At 36.2% G+C, this 17599-nt stretch overlaps 3 protein-coding genes across 4 annotated transcripts; 1 reads left to right on the top strand and 2 right to left on the bottom strand.

Moving 5' to 3' along the window:
* Positions 1 to 269: 269 nt before the first annotated feature.
* LOC140788241 (ABC transporter C family member 13-like) lies at positions 270 to 6298 on the bottom strand. 2 transcript variants are annotated; one of them, XM_073137419.1, is made up of 6 exons: positions 6189 to 6298; positions 5995 to 6035; positions 5777 to 5861; positions 4113 to 4277; positions 3863 to 3997; positions 270 to 595 (listed from the first exon to the last, which is right to left on the bottom strand). In XM_073137419.1, exons 1-6 carry the CDS (start codon positions 6216 to 6218, stop codon positions 401 to 403), a joined length of 651 nt encoding a protein of 216 aa, XP_072993520.1. In that variant the 5' UTR covers positions 6219 to 6298; the 3' UTR covers positions 270 to 400. The 2 variants fall into 2 exon arrangements, with proteins under 2 accessions (XP_072993520.1, XP_072993521.1); XM_073137420.1 differs by having other exon boundaries at positions 3863 to 3994.
* Positions 6299 to 12889: 6591 nt separating this feature from the next.
* On the top strand, positions 12890 to 13671 carry LOC140788242 (disease resistance response protein 206-like). The gene has a single exon (XM_073137422.1). The coding sequence runs from the start codon at positions 12940 to 12942 to the stop codon at positions 13492 to 13494; it is 555 nt and encodes a 184-aa protein (XP_072993523.1). The 5' UTR covers positions 12890 to 12939; the 3' UTR covers positions 13495 to 13671.
* Positions 13672 to 15112: 1441 nt separating this feature from the next.
* On the bottom strand, positions 15113 to 16229 carry LOC140789816 (acidic endochitinase-like). Its single transcript, XM_073139662.1, has one exon. The coding sequence runs from the start codon at positions 16162 to 16164 to the stop codon at positions 15283 to 15285; it is 882 nt and encodes a 293-aa protein (XP_072995763.1). The 5' UTR covers positions 16165 to 16229; the 3' UTR covers positions 15113 to 15282.
* Between the last annotated feature and the right edge of the window lie 1370 nt (positions 16230 to 17599).

The raw sequence follows: 17599 nt of genomic DNA, 5'->3' as shown, positions 1-17599 counted from the left end.
GTCTTATATCCATAGAAGTAGAAACAAGTTGCAAAATCCCATGGTTAAGAGTAAGAACAAGGCAAAATCTTCTTAAGAATAGAACTCCTCGAAATTTGAAACCTCCAACTTTTTGCCAAATGAAATACTTTGGAACTGCCTCAGTAATTTAATGTCAGAGAAAATAATGTAAAAGGCCTTCAACTGTGTAAGCAGTAAATTATCTTGGTTAGACTAAACTGGCTGCCTGGTTGCTAGTTTATCAGAAAATGGTATGTCTGACAACAGTATTTCTGAGAAACACAAATGATATAATATTTATATATCTTAAATTTTCCTGCATGTTTAGATAAGGGTTCAACCTTCAATATCTACATACAAGTAAAGATATTAATCTGAAGTTGAAACCTACTAAGTTATCTTAAAAGGATAAAATCTCATTCAAAAGTTTGTATAGTATCTGATTAGATATGCAGAGGTAAAAGAAATCCTCGTACCTCCACACATCATGAAGGCTGTTACACAAGTTTATAGTCCGATCTGCATCAACAGACATAAAAGTTTGAACTTCTCCTTCAGAGAACTTTGAGCGTTCTGCTAGACTGATGTGTAGGCACTGTCATATTTGAAACACAGAGTTCCGCATAAAATGAATGGGGAGATAAAAGTAAAAGTAGCAAGCTTTTGAAAGCAGGAACTAAACATGTTGTAACGAAAGGAACTAGGAAACAACAAAAATTCAACAATACCTAACAAAACAACTAGGAAATCACCATATATTGTCTGCTCAAGTTCCTGACATGATCCCAAAAGAAAACTAGACTAGTAGGAATATAAAGTCCCATTGATGTAGTCAAGATTGTTCATCACAAACTAACTTTACACTTAGAGCTAATCTACAACTTCAGCAGCTTCAGAGGATGTCGTTAATGGATATGTTGAACTTATCAACCCACAAAAAATGGATTACGTAGCTTATTGTGGCACCTCTTCTTTAATCTAGCTGCTAGCTTACAATGGAGAGATCAAACAAAAGGTATTGTATCGTAGTGTATGCGCTTCAATATGATTAAATCCATGGTTTTGAGTGTGAGAGATTGGGGAATGCTCACAAATAAATTTCACAGGAATAACCTAGGACAAGCAACTCGAAGCACAACTCGCTCTAATACTTCGCTGGCTCGAGCTCAGCTAGGTGTGGCTCATAATCAGTCATCAGATGCCCATATATTGACATGCTAATTCAATTAACATATTCCTCAAAATCCATCCCGGTCCAAAAGAATATTGGTGAATGCTAGAAGCCCATAAATCAGTGTGGAGACTACTGGCATCCCCAAAAAAAAGGTATGCTTCTATCATTTGGGAAAACAAACAGTAATGACAGTTTTTACCTAAGCTGCGCAATTGAAGCAAAGCTCAAGCTACTTGGTATCAGCCGAGCAGGCCTCCTTTATGAAAGGAGGCCAAAAATCAAAGATAAAATTATAAATAATACCCTACATTTGGACTATACTACAAATAAAGCCCTTCCTTTTGATTCTTTAGGAATAGAGTGTAATAACAGGATAAGAAAAACATCATAGGCAGTGCACGTGACCTACTTTCCTCTTCTCACACCGAAACCACTTCCTTCCTCCTCTTTCTCTTCTTCATTTCTTCCCCATAGGAGTTGTTTCATGGAATCAGAGCATTGGAGCATTGCTTGGAGCTAACGATGGCCGTGCCATAGGCACGGCATGTGTCGCGGCACCTGCTGGCTGTGCCGTAAGAAAAGGAGAGAAAAAGGTAACACCTTGGCCGTCGTCGTCGCCGCTCTCGATCGACGTTGCCTGAGTTCGCGTCGAGTGCCCTAGCCCGAGGGAGGGGAAGAAAGAGAAAGAGAGAGGGTTTATCGGTTGAAACTTAAGTTGCGGAACTATAAAACAAGCTCGTATTTTATCTTTGTTACCTTTTCTTCCTGGGATGGGAGGGAGTAGGTCTTGCTTCATATTTGTTAATTCACCAGTCTTTCGTCAATTTTAGTCAGAGCAGAGGTAAAATAAAGTAATAAGATATTATGTTCCATGGAAGTAGATCCATATAGGTACTTATACCTTCAAATAAAAATACACTAGGTTAGGCAAAAAACCAGATCCGCAACTTAAGTTTCAACAGATAAACTTAAGTTGCGGATTCGGATTCAGATCCAAACGCGAGCTCGGGCGACGGCGAGCTCGACAATGAGATCGATGGCAAAGCTATAAGGAGAGGTGCCATGCGGCACCTCTCGTGCCACATGCCAGTATGCCGCCAGCATGGCCATCCATGCCTAGAGCTACCAAAGAGTGCAACACAACTTATCGCTGAGTCGTCTCCCCCTTCCCCACGCCGGAGCTATTGGAGAGTGTACCTTTGTTTTTGTGTTCGCAGCTTCATCTACGAAATACGTCGGCCGGCAGCTTCAAGTTGCCACCACTCCAGTGCGAGACGCTCTACCTCGCCACCCTCATACATTGGCCTTTTCCTTTGGAGACCTCATGGCACGGACTGTTGTCGAGGTGAGTTCCATTACAATTGGTCCCATAGTTGTTCTCGAGCAATGTCAACCAACATCCTCTCACCTTGAGCAAGTGGCTACAGTGGCGAGAAGCCTTCAAGTGCAATTAGTGGACAGCTAGCTACGGTTGTCGCCGGTGGTCTTCCCTACCCACCCCTTCTTGTCAAGTCACTCATGGAAGAAAAGGACAAAGTTGAGCTTAACGAATTTAGTCATCTTTCCCCTTTAGTTGAAATGGGTTTCGAGTTCGGGTTTGGTTGGATTAGTGAAGATCCAACCTGAGCTATTAGCTAGCCGTCGCCCACCACAGATTACCATTTGGGTTGTCTGGGCTGCGGGCTAGCTGTAGCCTAGCCCTGAGTTAGTAGGTTTTAGGTCATGAGCCCATCCCATTTACTTGGTTTGTGTGGGTAGCAGGCCAATTGTAGCCTAGCCTAGGTACTTAAGCTTGAATTAGCCCAATTTAGTAATTTAATTAGTTTTGAATTCCAAAAATTTCAATGTTGTTTAAATGGAAATATATTGTTGTTCAATATTAAAAGTGGAGTTTTCTTAGCATGTGGATTAGAGATTTTAGTCATTACACAGCCTTATGTTAGTGGGTTCACTCATGTTTTTACTTGGCTTGTACTTAGCGCTTTTACATATCATGTATTTTTCATGCAAATTAAATATCGTACTTTCTGTGAGCAAAATATATGACTTAGTACATTGCTATTCTTTATGCAATAACAATTTTATTGACCATGAGTAATTAGTGAAAAACATAATTGGTGAATCGCATAACTGATTAGCATAACTCAAGTCTACTTGAAAGTCTAGCAAATAATTAATGTCTATGCAGGTATACAGGTGGCAGCATAATTGCTGCACCTCTTTTCTTGTGGTTACAACAGTGACTTACAAAACATTTATGCAGGGCAACTTTGACGATAATGCCAGAAATATTGGAAGGTGAAGGGATATTCCTTTGTTGGTAACAGTGGGCAGGGAATAAGAAGTAAAATATTATACAGAAGCAATGATATAAAATTTGAGAAATAACTTTTTGGGTGTTATGATACAACAATGCATTTTCCTTTATAATAAGATTTCTCATTTTCAAAATTTTGAGATAGACAGAAAATGAATCTAGACTTTTAGGAAAGAAAACAACCATTTGTTAAATATGCTTAGTTGCTAACATATATTTCTGGTAAAGCAAACTAAATCCAATCACATAAAAGATTACGTTCAACATCCAATCAATCACCAATATTAAATAGAAAAATGGAGATAATTACTATTGCAAATCAAGTAATAGATATAAAACTAACAAAGTACAGTTCAACTTCAACATAGTACCTCTAGTAATGAAAATTTGTACTGCAAATGAGGGATCTCCAAAAGAGGCTTCAAAATCCACCAAAAGCATAGGAGAGGATTGCAAAATATATCAAACCAATACTCATAGAATGAGATAAGAACAATGACCATCTGCTAAAGTGAAGATTAACATTAGATATCCGGAGTCTGCTTTCAACAAGACTAAAGGAAAGTGAAAACGTTAATTACAGAGTGTATGTGCAGATAATCTCGTATTCACACAACTTACCCAGTCAACAAATTGAGAGCATCTGATAAACCACTCATGACTTTCGGCATTATGTCCTTCGAGGCATTTCCTTAGAAGCAAGTTTAATTCATAGAAAGAAAGGCAAGCTCCAAAAGCAGGTACAATATGTAAAAACACCTTTTCCAATAGGCCTTTCCTGATATTCTAGGGAATTATGGATCGTTATGGTTGACAGATAACATGCATAAATAAAGTAAATGTAGAAAAAGATAAAATTAGAACTCCGGCTAGCTTATACTGCAGAACTTGGTCGTGGGTAAAAGAGCTTGATAAACAATAATTAAGATTGTGACTGCAGAAAAGAATTTCTTTCGTACTGAAGAGTAAAATTAGTGCCAAATATCAACATTCCAAAATTTGATTTCTGTTTTGGCTTCACCCAAGCCTGAGAAGCATTGCTTTCAGCAGCTGTGGTGGTGCAAGTTATTCTTAGTCCAAGCTTCAGAGGTTACAATAGAAATTAAAGAAATTCATAATAGAAAATTAGGATAAATATTAATTTTTAACAGTTATTTTAAAATGTATTATATTGTTTAGTTTCTTTGTTTATGTGGCTTTTGGTAGTACAATGCTGAATAGCTAGATAAGCACTTTATGGAAATTAATGGATATATACAACGATTAAAAGGCATAGGAAAGGATTAAATTTCCTATTCTCAAAGGCCTTGTTTGATTTAAAGCTAAGCCCCGAACTTAATTAATTAGTCTTATTTTTTAGTCTTGACTTTTTGAAGAGTAAATTTAATTAGATTTGAAAAAGATAAAAAATATTTAGTTACTGAACTAGTACAAGTCCCTCAACCATTTCAGACTGGTCCCTAAACTCAAAGCAAACAAGGCCAAAAAGCTTCTCTCTCATTTTAGTTTGTTTAAGTATTTTTATTTTCAAATTTTTGGGTTAATACACTAGCCTTCCAACGTCTCCACTTGAGACAAACAAGGGGTACCGACTTCCCCCTTCTCTTCTTCTTTTTTACTAACCTCCTACTAGGCTGTTTCACCGAGCAAAAAAGGTGACCTCGTCAAAAGCTTGCGACCGAGTGATACCACTATTATTCTCATCCTTCATTTTGTTGATGACACCCTCCTTCTCTCCGCTGAGAACACATCATGCAACCACAACCTCAAGCATATCGCTCCTGTTCGAGCTTATCGCCCATCTCTTGATCAACCTTGACAAATCCTGCTTAGTTCCCCCCCTCCTCTGGCAAGGCATTAATGCTATAAGACGAGCTGGTCCCTTGGGTTGCACGATGGCACCTTCCCTATTAAATAACTTTGTTTGCTGCTTAAGCATAGACCTATCTCCACCAATGATTGGCTCCCAATGCTTGACAAAAGTGAGGGGCGACTAACTAATTGGAAGGCCAAAACTCTCTCTGCCAGTCATCCCATCCTAGTCGGCACTAATATAGGAGGCGAAAAGAAATTCTCTCCCCAGTCCCCAAGTATAAGGCATACTTAACCTATGATCTTGTTGCTGCCCCATGTATACACTCACATTTCACTAGAAGAAAAACTCTCCTTGACTTACTGTAAGTCCATATCAATCAATAACACTAATTTCCAAACTTAACTGCTCTAATTCCAAAATTACTACAATTAAGCAAGAGCAAGAAAACATAGCAAGCAGAGCATATTACCAGATTCCAAGAAGCATTATGCTTGGTAAAGAACAGGACCAGGACAGCAACTACAGTGACCACATTCCCTCCAAATCCTAACACCGTACCACATATTAAGGAAAACACATCACAAACGAAGAAAGAGGTACAACCGATCAACTTTCTACCAACAAATGCAACGAAGCAACAATTGAACCAATAAAAAAGACTAGAAAGAGCTTATATATATAAGATATATATCTGCGAAGCATGGCGTGAATCCCTTCCCATCCCACACCTGCAAACCAAGAAAAAGATCCTTCGTTAACTACAATCAGGCCATCGCCCTTGCACAACACTATGAAATCCTCGGAGAGACCAAATGGAGAAGCTATAAAGAAGTATAAAAACGAAACCAAAAGGGTCACAAGAATCAGAAATGGGTGCATACTGTGGGATTCTTAGAGCATATGAAATCCATGGGAGAGAAGAACACCGTGAACCAAAGACGTGATCAGAAGCGGACAGTGCAAGAGAAGAAAGAGGAAGAGAATGGAAGCGAGGAAGGAGGGAGAGGTTTTTTTTCAAAGAAGGGGCCCATACACAGAGGAGGAAAGGGAGAAGGGTATTTCGGTAATTGAGTAAATGTCGATGGGAATCGTCGTTTGTAAGGCGGCGCAAAGTTCGACGGATAAGAATAGAAAATTAGTGCGCATAACTTTATAGGAAAATTATTATGCGGTCACTGGATCGACCGTCCATTTTGTGACTGACGGTAGAAAGAGATGGAGATCGCAGAAAAGCAGTACGCGGACAACAGACGTTGAGAGAAGGTGCAGAGATCGAAAAGAACAAGGAATAAAGTTGGAAAAGAATCCATCCCACTCGCGCAGGAAAGTTGGAGTGCAGCAACACGTGGAGAGCCACTAAGTGATATAGGGGGCAAAAATAATCAAAGCCGAAATGAGTTTAAAAGCTCAAGTTAAGCAGACCTTCATCTTCAAAATAGATTCAAAAATAATTTTAAGGAATAATTCCCTTTTCACCCCTAAACTATCACCCATTCTCATAATAACCCTCTAAACTTTTTTCGTACACCACTTGAACTATCATAAATATCCAACTTGACCCCTTCCGTTAGGATTCCGTTACCCATTTCTGTTAATAAGTTGTCATGTGCTGGTAACAACTTAAAATAGGCTTTTATAATGATCAAAATACCTGATTTCCTATTATTTTTGTTCCAAAGTCTACTGCATCTCATCCTCTTCTCCAATCTTTCCAACTCCCCACCTCCCACCTCCCACCTCCACACGTTACACAATAAAGCTTCTCTCCCTACCGGTATCATCAATCTCCCACCTTCATGGCACCTTCAAGCTCTCTAACTAGTAGCATTGATAGTCAAAGAAGGCCCCCTTTAATCGAAGTGGTATGCCACTTTGAAATTATTACTGCACTTCAAACAAGTTTCATGGAGAACAATCCTGGTAGGAGATTCTTTGGATGTGCCTATTTCAAAGTTAAATTTTAGTTCTATAGTTTGATTTTTATGTTAGGTTTTCAAATATGTGTAGATATCAGGTTGTGAATTTTTGTATTATATTGATCCCCCTATTTCTTGGGGTGCAAGAGAGGGAGAATGAAAAAAAAATGGGGCAAAAGAGTATTAGGGCAGAGGGCAATGAAGGCATTTCAAAAAATAAATTTTATATTTAATTTTAGCTCTACCACGTAATTAACTTGCTATATTGAGTGGAGGGACAACTTGGTCAATTAACTTATTCTGTCAAAGGCGTCAGGGGGTGGGATATTTCTGATAGTTCAGGAGGTCATGGTATACAAAAAAAAAGTTTACGGGGTTATTGTGGAAATTAGTGGTAGTTCAGAGAGTGAAAAAGGAATTATTCCTAATTTTAAGCTAAGCTTGATCAATAAGCTCAATAACACTGGATAAGATTTGAAATAATTATAATATATATATATACTATACTATACTATTATGTTATATTTTAAGATTTATTTAAGTAGACTATTATGTACTTTAATCTTATAAAATTTAATTCTACATTTTAATTCTATTAGTTTATACTTTTTAATTAAGCTTAATTCAATTTAAGTTCGATATTTGACTTGATGTTATTAATGCTTGAAATTACTTATTAATAGACTCATTTAGGCTTAAGCTGAAAATTAATTTCAATTAAAAGCTTAATTATAAATATAGGCTCGAAATTAATTTCAATTCAAACTTTATTAGAGCTAGGCTCGATTACATCTTTAATGGTACATACAAGCTTAATCTTAACCTAATAGTTAGATAACACTGTCAATGTTTCACTTACCTCAATTAAGGGGAACATAAACCATATTAGTGTGCGACGATGGATAATACTATTAGGTTATTAAACCTAATGGCCAGTGATTGGTGAAATTGTTTCTGCAATATAAATTTTCAATAGTTTAGTAATGAGTTCAATTCAAGTTTTATATATCAAATAAATTCAAGCTCTATTTAAGTTTAGCCAAGCCAAATTTTGCACATCTTGGATTGAAACTTATTTTCAACCCTAAAAATGACTAATTTAAATATGAGTAGAACCGTAGAAGATTATTTTATAAATTTCATATGAACAAATTATAGACAGTAAAATATAAAGTGATTACTCGCCTTACAGAAAATAGATAGTAACTTAAAAAAATGTTACTAAAATTGAAAAACTATGATCTTGAAAACTAGCTTGATGTTATCTTGACTCAATTTAATTTAAATATTTACTTACAATTTTATCTTTATCACGTTAGATGCTAACACATCGGTATTATTTAGGTAACAAAATATTCTCACGTTAAAAAAGATTATAAGTTGATTAGGAATAAAGTAAAACCATTAAATGGTAGGCTAACACAAGGGGCTAATCACAACTTAGAAAATGATTGAGGCCCAAAGACAAAACGGCCCATTCTTAACGAGGTCCAAAGAATATTTTGTTGGATTTAGTAGTTGTTCTTGTTGGTATCAGCATTGTATTCAAGCTTGATAAACTAAGCCATAAATAAAATCAATCCCAAATTAGATGCAACTCAACCATACTCAGATATTTGAAATTAATTAAGCCAAGCTTGACCATCTATCATATCTCGAAATTAATTTGGATAGATCTCGAAATTAATTTCCAGTCGAGCTTAATCGAAAGTAGTCTCGATGACTCTTATCGCCTTAATTTCGAAGTACTCTTTATTAGGTAGATGTATGCTTAAATCCTACCTCAAGGGATTTCTTCAATTTTAGGTTAGAGTAAAGAAGTGCAGAATTGCAATGTGTTCATCTTATAGTGTGAGTCCTCTTTAAGACCATAACACATACATGGTGGCAACTAACCAACATCAACAATAGGAAAGCAAAGCCTTGTTGTTTTATATTAACACTTTCAACATATATTCCTTAGCAGATGGGAATGTATGATTGCTCATGATTGTTGCAATCTAGTACTTGGTTGAAGCAATGGCTGAGTGATGATCATAAGTAGTTCCAATCATGAGAAAAGGAATACAAAAATGCCATTTGCCAGGCTATTTTCCACTGCAATGAATCAGAATCTATTCCAATACTCTTGAAGTGGGCTCGGGCTAAGATTTTAGGCAAATATTTAAGAAGCATCGTACCTTTCATGTTCATAATTAACATTATTATCACCGATGCATTTTGTAAATAAAAATATCTAAAATACCCGTCGGTTATGTTATTTGCCTAAGGGGGGATAACGACACATTATAGAGATGAGTTAACTAAGTAAATATATTATGGTCCATTAATAAAAATTATTCATATGATAGAATGTTAATAATAATAAAGGCAAAAGGTAGAGTGTGATTTTATAAATTTTTTTAAATTTTATATCTCGCTTCATTAGCAGATAAAATTGACAGCCAGACTTAACTTCATTAGCGATAAATCTTTGTTAGCACATATACATATAAGAGTAACTATTGCATGCATTAATGTATGATCTTATAACAAGAAATTGTTTATTTTTAAGATGTTGTCTTTGAAGCCTCTTTCATATAATTAACAGTCATGGGCCTTCTAGGTTCCAAAGAACCTATGAGAAGATATGGGTGGTAGCTAGTTAGTATAATATGGATATGCATATTTCACTTAAGGACTTTCAAAGCATGTCATGGACCATATGCTGAATTAATTTACTACCTAATGTAAGCAAGTGATTGCTCTTTGAGTATAAAACACTCCTCATTGTCTCATCTCTATCACTATTTGACACAAACCTTCTCTATCATGACATCTTCAAATAGTTTGGCAACTTATTCTCCATTATTTGATTATGATTAAAAGGTATTGTAACTTACCTAACATGGCAATAGAATGGTTTGTAGAATAAGAGTCTAATCATATTAATGCATGCCCAACTAATACTACTACTAATACTATAATTTTCCAGACAAGATGAGCTTTGCATCACATCAAGTGAAGTCATCAAAAAATTCTCAAAAGAAGGTAAAAAGAATGATACTTAGGAGCAGGTCAGATGTGAGCAAGGCAATTTGCAATTGAGGGGCATGACCATTTCAAATTAATAAAAAAAAAGTATAAGTGTTGCTTTCTATAAGGAGTATAAAATAATAGGACGAATGTTCTTTATTAGCTTAAGCTTTTAATGTTAATATTGATACATTAATGTGACATTAGACTTATCTAGCTTTTATTTATATAATTCATAATCCATTCCTTGGCTCTATAAAATGTTTTTTGAGCTCAGAAGTCGAAGTCAAGTCAGAGAGTGTTTAAGCTTTTAGAACATCAAGTAAGTTTAACTCTTCCATTCCTTCTTCCTTTAAGCAACTATCTCAAATTGGCCTTCTATTCAGCATCTAAACCTTTACCCTAATTTCTACTATGCGAAGTTGATGCATGCAGATGGTGGATGTGGTCCATGCATGATGCATATAAGCTAGCAACATCTAACCTTCCAAATTGGGAATCTCCTACAGATGGGTATCAACAAATCTTTCGTCTACTAAACAGACCGTAGTTTATTAACCTATATTACTCCAAAATGTGTGGACAATGGATAAAGATATGCTTCAATGGTGTAACATTTTTTAATATTCCTTTAGATAATGCATGCTAAGAAAGAATGAAAGATATATATTTGCTAAGTGGTCCAGAGTCTCAGCTGTTAGATGTGAACTATATACCAAGTTGTGGAGACTTTTATTTCTCATGCTTTAGTTGTTAGGGTTTATCTTCTTCCCAACCTTTTAGTTTGCCAAACTTTTCCTTATTTAAAAGTAGAAGGTGACAAGTATAATCTATGACTAAGCTGGCTAATATGGCCCATTGGTTGCATGATAAAAATCATGAGTTCAATTCTCCGTAAACGTTAGTGTGAAATTTTCCACAAGAACACTACATCTATATGGATATTGTTTAGCTTTTCTCTTTCTTTTACTTATGATTAGCCCACATACTAATAATTATATATAAAAATATATAATCCTATGACTTCTTCAGCTCTCTATTTTTGTGTTCCAATCTATTTAATTTACCTTTGAATATATTATATTATATTTTAGCCATTCCAAATGTATGTGAATTTCTTTATATAGATACCTTTTAAAGTTTTTTTTCCTGTAGGAATGAATGCCTTCCAAACTTAATTGATCATTGTTTTCAGCAAAGTTTAAAATAGAAATACAAAAATATCTTTATTCTGATTTGCATATATTCCTTGCTGATAAGGTTTTTTTTTTGTGTCTTTTCATCTTTTAATTACTAAAGTTCTAATTTACATAAAAATTTCTCCGCTAAAAACCATAGTTATTACAAAAAATATACATGTAAATATGAAATTTAGAAAGAGTTTACATGGCAAAAGCCCTTAATCTTATATGATCTGAAGACATAGTACAACTATCATTATCTTTGTCCTCTAAACCTAAATTTAATCACTGATTAAATTATATCAACATCTACAATCAAAACACCTAACATATAAAGAAAAGAGACAATCTATCCAGTGGAGGCATGCATTCCACCACCCTGAAGATGACAGCCACCTAAATATATGTATAATGATCACTTTCATGGTTGCAATGATTTCTATCTTACAATGTACATGATATCTCAGGTAATTAAAGGTCATTTGATTGGTACTTAAGACTTGAGTGTTGCCAAGACTACCATATCAAACCTTGTAGCTTTCTTCTAGATTTCATACCTTAGATTATTGAGATATATGGGCCAGTGTGCAACAAAGAGGTAAGTTATCAAAAACTTCCTACTACTTTCTAAGATCCATTGACTACTTTGTAGAATGCTAACATGTTTGCATCAGTATGTGGGATAGAATATGCCTTATAATATTCACACGTCTGCGCCGCCTGGAATAGAATATGAGCAATTTTTGACGTTTGGTTGTAGAATAAGAAAAAATTAGAATAAAAATAAAATGAGGATTTATTTTGAAATAAGGAAAATTTTTATTTCAATTCTAATTTCATATTTGATTGCAAAAGAAGGAATAAGTGATTAAATAATCAAATTAAATTTATTATCATTTTCCTAGTTGAATGTAAAATACAAATTTATTATTTCTTTCTTTCTTCTTTGGAGAAATATAGGAAATAGGTTTACAATTAAATATACATTTTTCACTATAAATATATTATAGTTACATTACATAATCTAATATATTACCTAGAGGTCAAACATGAGTGAAAACTCTACATCTATCTATATATTTAATCTCAATCGTTCAATTAGAAAAGAGAAATTAAAAAAATTTATTAAATATTTTCCCTATTACTTAACCCAAAAGCCCACGTGGATACAGACTCATAACCTTTGCCTTAAATTGACAATATTACTAGTAAAATATATAGAGCTTTTCTTCCGTACCTTAATTTTCATATGGGTGCTAAACTGTTAGTCGATATGTTACTCAATAAATTGTTAGTTTTAAAATATTAGATTTGGGAGGTTAGATCTCATGCTGCTTTCTTCGAGTGATCACTGCAATTAAAGATGCCTTCCAAATGAAGGCATGAAGCCGAGCACGTAATTACGTGACTTTTCAAACTCTACATCTATCTATATATTGGCCTCTAATAACACTTACATGCTGCATAGAAAGCCCAGAAAGCTTAGCTTAATTTATCTACTAGAAGAACAAAACCTAGCTATGGAGAAAACAAGACCCTCTCCTCTCACTCTCCCTATCATCCTCCTCCTCCTTTCCTCCTTCGCACTCGGCGAGCGACGCCCAGAGCCATGCAAGCACCTGGTGCTCTACTTCCACGACATACTCTACAACGGAAGGAACTTAGCCAATTCCACGTCGGCCATCGTCGGCGCACCCGCCTGGGGTAACCGCACCATCCTCGCCGATCTGAAGCACTTCGGCGACGTCGTCGTCTTCGACAACCCTATGACGCTGGACAACGACCTCCATTCTGAGCCAGTAGGTCGAGCTCAAGGGTTTTATTTGTATGACACGAAGGAGACCTACACTGCATGGTTTGCATTCTCGTTAGTGCTAAACTCCACGGACCACAAGGGAACGATAAACTTCATGGGCGCAGATCCCACCACGGTCAAGACGAGGGACATCTCGGTGGTTGGTGGGACTGGTGACTTCTTCATGGCTAGAGGAGTCGCTACTCTGATGACTGACGCTGTTGAAGGAGAAGTCTACTTCCGGCTAAAGGTGGACATCAAGATCTATGAATGTTACTAGCTATCCAATGTTAATTAGTTTGTGTTCTTGGTTTGGAATAACGACCAGGTTCATTATTTGTCTGGTTTCATTTCCGAGAGTGTGGCTGTCTTTTGTGATGCTGGAGTGCTACTGTTTGTTTGTTGAAGCCTGAAGGTGTTTGAATTATTATCTATTAAATAAATTGCAGTTTGCCTACGTAGCTTTGAATTTTCGATATTTTATAATGATCGAGATAGTAGTTTAGAAATTGCTTTAAACTTAAAATGAAAAGTATTAACACTGTTTATAAATTAAGGTGAGGATTTTGGAAAGGTTATCGTCTAAATTCTATATATGTTAGGTTAATGATAGCAGCACGCATCGCCAAAATAATTCATGACGCTCCAAGGTTGGAAAGATCGCCGTCTAAACTGAATCAAAGAGTATATATGAAGATGATGCCACTAAATTGGGCAAAATTATATCTTATTTTGGGTGAAACATTTCTCCAAGCAAAACTCAATGCTGTTTCAGCATCGAGCCCACGATTATTTGGCTAAATTCTATCGTGTAGACCCCAAAAATCATAATTTTTCTATTTCAGAAAATTAACCTTTTGATTTTCTTAATATTTTTTTTGTAGAGATTTTGAGTGTGGATAATTCTTTTGAATATCTACGATTAATATCTTTTCCTATGTTTATCTAGTTTTTGGTATTTTTGACCAAAAAAAAAATTCTGATTTTGTCCTGATCAGCTTAATTACACTGCTAAAATATTATAATCTGAGATTATGGAAGATTAAAATAAAATTATTGGAGGTTTGTTTTCCATTATTCTTAGTATTCTTTTAAATAGACGAGACTTCAATGCCCTATATCTTAGTATTTTTATTGAAAAAAAATCAACAAGATCATGTAGGTATCTGAATGCAATTGATCGTCTTACACAGTTATACTACAACTTTTTATTAATTAATTTCTCATGTAGGTGTCTGAATGCAATTGCTCGCCTTATACAGTTATACTAGACTTTTTTATTCATTATTTTGTAAGCAAACTATTGCATCATATGCATACAGTGTAACTGTCCCTTTTCGACTTAGGCAAACTATTCCACCATCGATTTTATTGGCATATATAGGCAAATGGTCCGAAAGAGAAAGAAATCATGAACCAATTAATCTTGTATATTATTACGTGGCAAATGCTAATTAACTAATAAGTATAATATGGGAGAGTAGTAAGCAACTAAGCATATATACGACAGCACTACGTACGTAGCAAATGCGTAGAGTTAAGTTATTGCATCTCCTTGCATAAAAACATAATTATCGTTTCACCACCAAATATGCGTGCAATTAAATTAAATTCGAATATCCATTAGCCCTTTTCCAAATTCAAAGTGGATAAAGTGATCACGTAATTGAGAGTTTTAATTCGTTTCCCCTTAATAGAAGTAATGACAAGAGTAGTGAGTCAAATATTCTTTGAATCTGTAGCTTACCTTAAGAGCCAAAATAATCAATATGAAAATATGAACTTTAAATTGCTCTCTAAACATCACTTTCATATATATATATATATATATATATATATATATATATATATATATATATAATTAATCTCGTAACCAAATATGTGTAGAATAAAACAAGTGATCCAAATGATAAATTTATTTAGCTCTCTTTAATCAAACCACCATTTCAAACATAGAACCAAGAAGCTAGGCAAGGAATATACGATCGATGCTTGCCTTTATTCAACCAATTTAAGGAGTATAATTATATCTATTATCACGTAGTAGTAGTAGTAGTAGTAATTTTATTCAAACACTACCACGTATAGCATTACTATACCCATTCTGCACATCATAGAATCTATTCCACAACATCACCCCTCCGTACTTGCTCGATCCCTTCACCACCGGCAGCACCTTCGACGTCAAATCGTCCGGCGTGATATACCCGCTCCCCGCCGCATCGCTCGACGCCGGCAACCCTAAGAAAATGTTGGCCGCCGGCACGTCGCTCGTCCACGTGCTCCACGCGTTGCTCAAGTTGTCGACGCTCCCGGACGAGTACTGGCACGGTGGGTTGTTGTAGAACTGCACCCAGACGTTGTCGAACAGCCCGGTCTGCAACGCCGGCCCGAGGAACGCGTCCGGGTAGGGGCACTGCGGCGCCGCCGTCAAGTAGACCTTTTTCCCCTGGCTGCTGAATTGGGACAGGAACTGCGCCAGCTCATTGTAATGGTCGGCGCTGCCGCTCTCGATGTCGAAGTCGATGCCGTCCAGGACGGCGGCCCCGAGGGGCCGGGAAGAGGAGCTGCCTCCGAGGTAGCTGTTCCATAGGTAGTTCGCAACGTTCTGGGCGTCGTCGGAGGAGGAGAGGGAGTAGCTCCCGGAGCTGCCGCCGAGGGAGAGGAGGACTTTCACCCCGCTGTTTTGGCAGGATTGGATGTCAGAGGTAAGGCCGGTGCAGCCCCCGGAAGAGGGGTCGCAGTGGCCGGCTAGGTTGAGGACGGGGGTCTGGCCATTGCCAAAGGTGGTGAGGAAGGAAAGGATGACGTAGGCGTAGTTACCGGTGGCGCAAGCGTCGGAGAGGGTGCCCTCGTTGCCGTTCTGGCCCCAGTAGACGGCAATGCTGCCGCCGTGGGCGACGGCAGCGAGGGCCGATAGGAAGAGAGAGATCAAGAGGTAGGAAGCCATAACTACGTACGAAGTAGTCTATGCCTTGATAGATTTCTTTGTTATGAAAGAGTGAGGTGGAGCTATGCCCTTTATATAGAGGGCTCGGGGAGAGACTTGAAGAGTCTTATATTTAATTTCCGAAGCTACGTGGAAGTTTACGAATCCTTTATTCTATATACATATATATATATATATATATATATGACTCATTAGGAAATCTACACAAGACCATTAGGTTCGTTCCGTCTGATTAATGGATTATAGACTCTTGCACGACTTCCGGGATGTTTTTGGACGTTTAAAGTCAATGGATTTAATGGTGGGTCATGGGTGGGAAATTTTAATGCGCCACGCGTATATGGTGTAAACGCCGTGTTGAAACTTGAAAGTAGATCATCAATACGAAGACCGTATTGACAGGTCGCCGCTGGACTTACCGCTTCTCGAGATTCGTGCAGAGAAGCCCGGTAATCTACACAAAATTGCAAACAACACCCTGCTAGATTACAAATTTATAAATAAAATTCTCTATTTGCCAAAATAAATGTAATTTAATTTAACTATCAGGACACATATTTTATAGAATTAAATTAAACTTTCAAACTAATTTTAAGCTTAAATTAAAACAACGATCGTCAGCAATTAAAATATTAAAAGTGTATCGGAAAAACCGAATCATACAATATCAACAGACTTAAAACTAGTATTGTTTATTCTAAAAAGAACTAAATTAAATTTACTCTAAGAGTGTTATTCGGACAACATAAACTCCTCTAAAGAAGTGAGCACAATACAATTAATAATAATAATATATACATATATAATAAAAAAGCTACCTAGTTCTAGAAGAAGGGAATACGATTACAGAGTTGAACCCACGAGTAGTCTAATAAATTTCACGCCGACCGTGGAAGAAATTTGCAGTCGAACGTATAGACGAAGGTTAAAATTAGGGCAGCGAGGTTTTCCACAGAAAGTATGATGTGCATCCAAAAAAATTCCACAATGAAGACTTTCACTGAGGCCATAATTTCTCCACTTGGATCTACAATTCTCAACCTAATGATATAGGTTAGGCACAAGTCTTGATCAATTCGGAACTATTATAAATATCTTAAACATCATTTTCATTACGTTTTCGTTATCATTTTTATCTATGACTTTATTACATAAAAATCACGTAAGCAGTTATGCTTACTTTTATATTTAAAAAAAAAGAGTAGATATAAATTTTAGTTTATTGAGATATTTTTTATAGTTTAGAAATTCTATGAGCAATTATTTTAAAAACTTTAATTTGATGATGAATATATCGTAGGAGATTCTAGCAAATTGGACTACCTGCAAAGAGTAGTTAAAAAGTTTTTGTTCCATGTAAAGTATGCAGAATGTTATGTCAGAGATACGAAGCAATCTTTGTCTGAACAATTGATGGAATTCATGTATTCGCAAA

This window comes from Typha latifolia, chromosome 5, assembly GCF_019914945.1.
Source record: "Typha latifolia isolate L0001 chromosome 5, TyphaL0001v2, whole genome shotgun sequence".
Classification (NCBI taxonomy): Eukaryota; Viridiplantae; Streptophyta; class Magnoliopsida; order Poales; family Typhaceae; genus Typha; species Typha latifolia.
The sequence above is the reverse complement of the archived record's forward strand: the minus strand, read 5'-3'. Positions and strand labels throughout refer to the sequence as shown.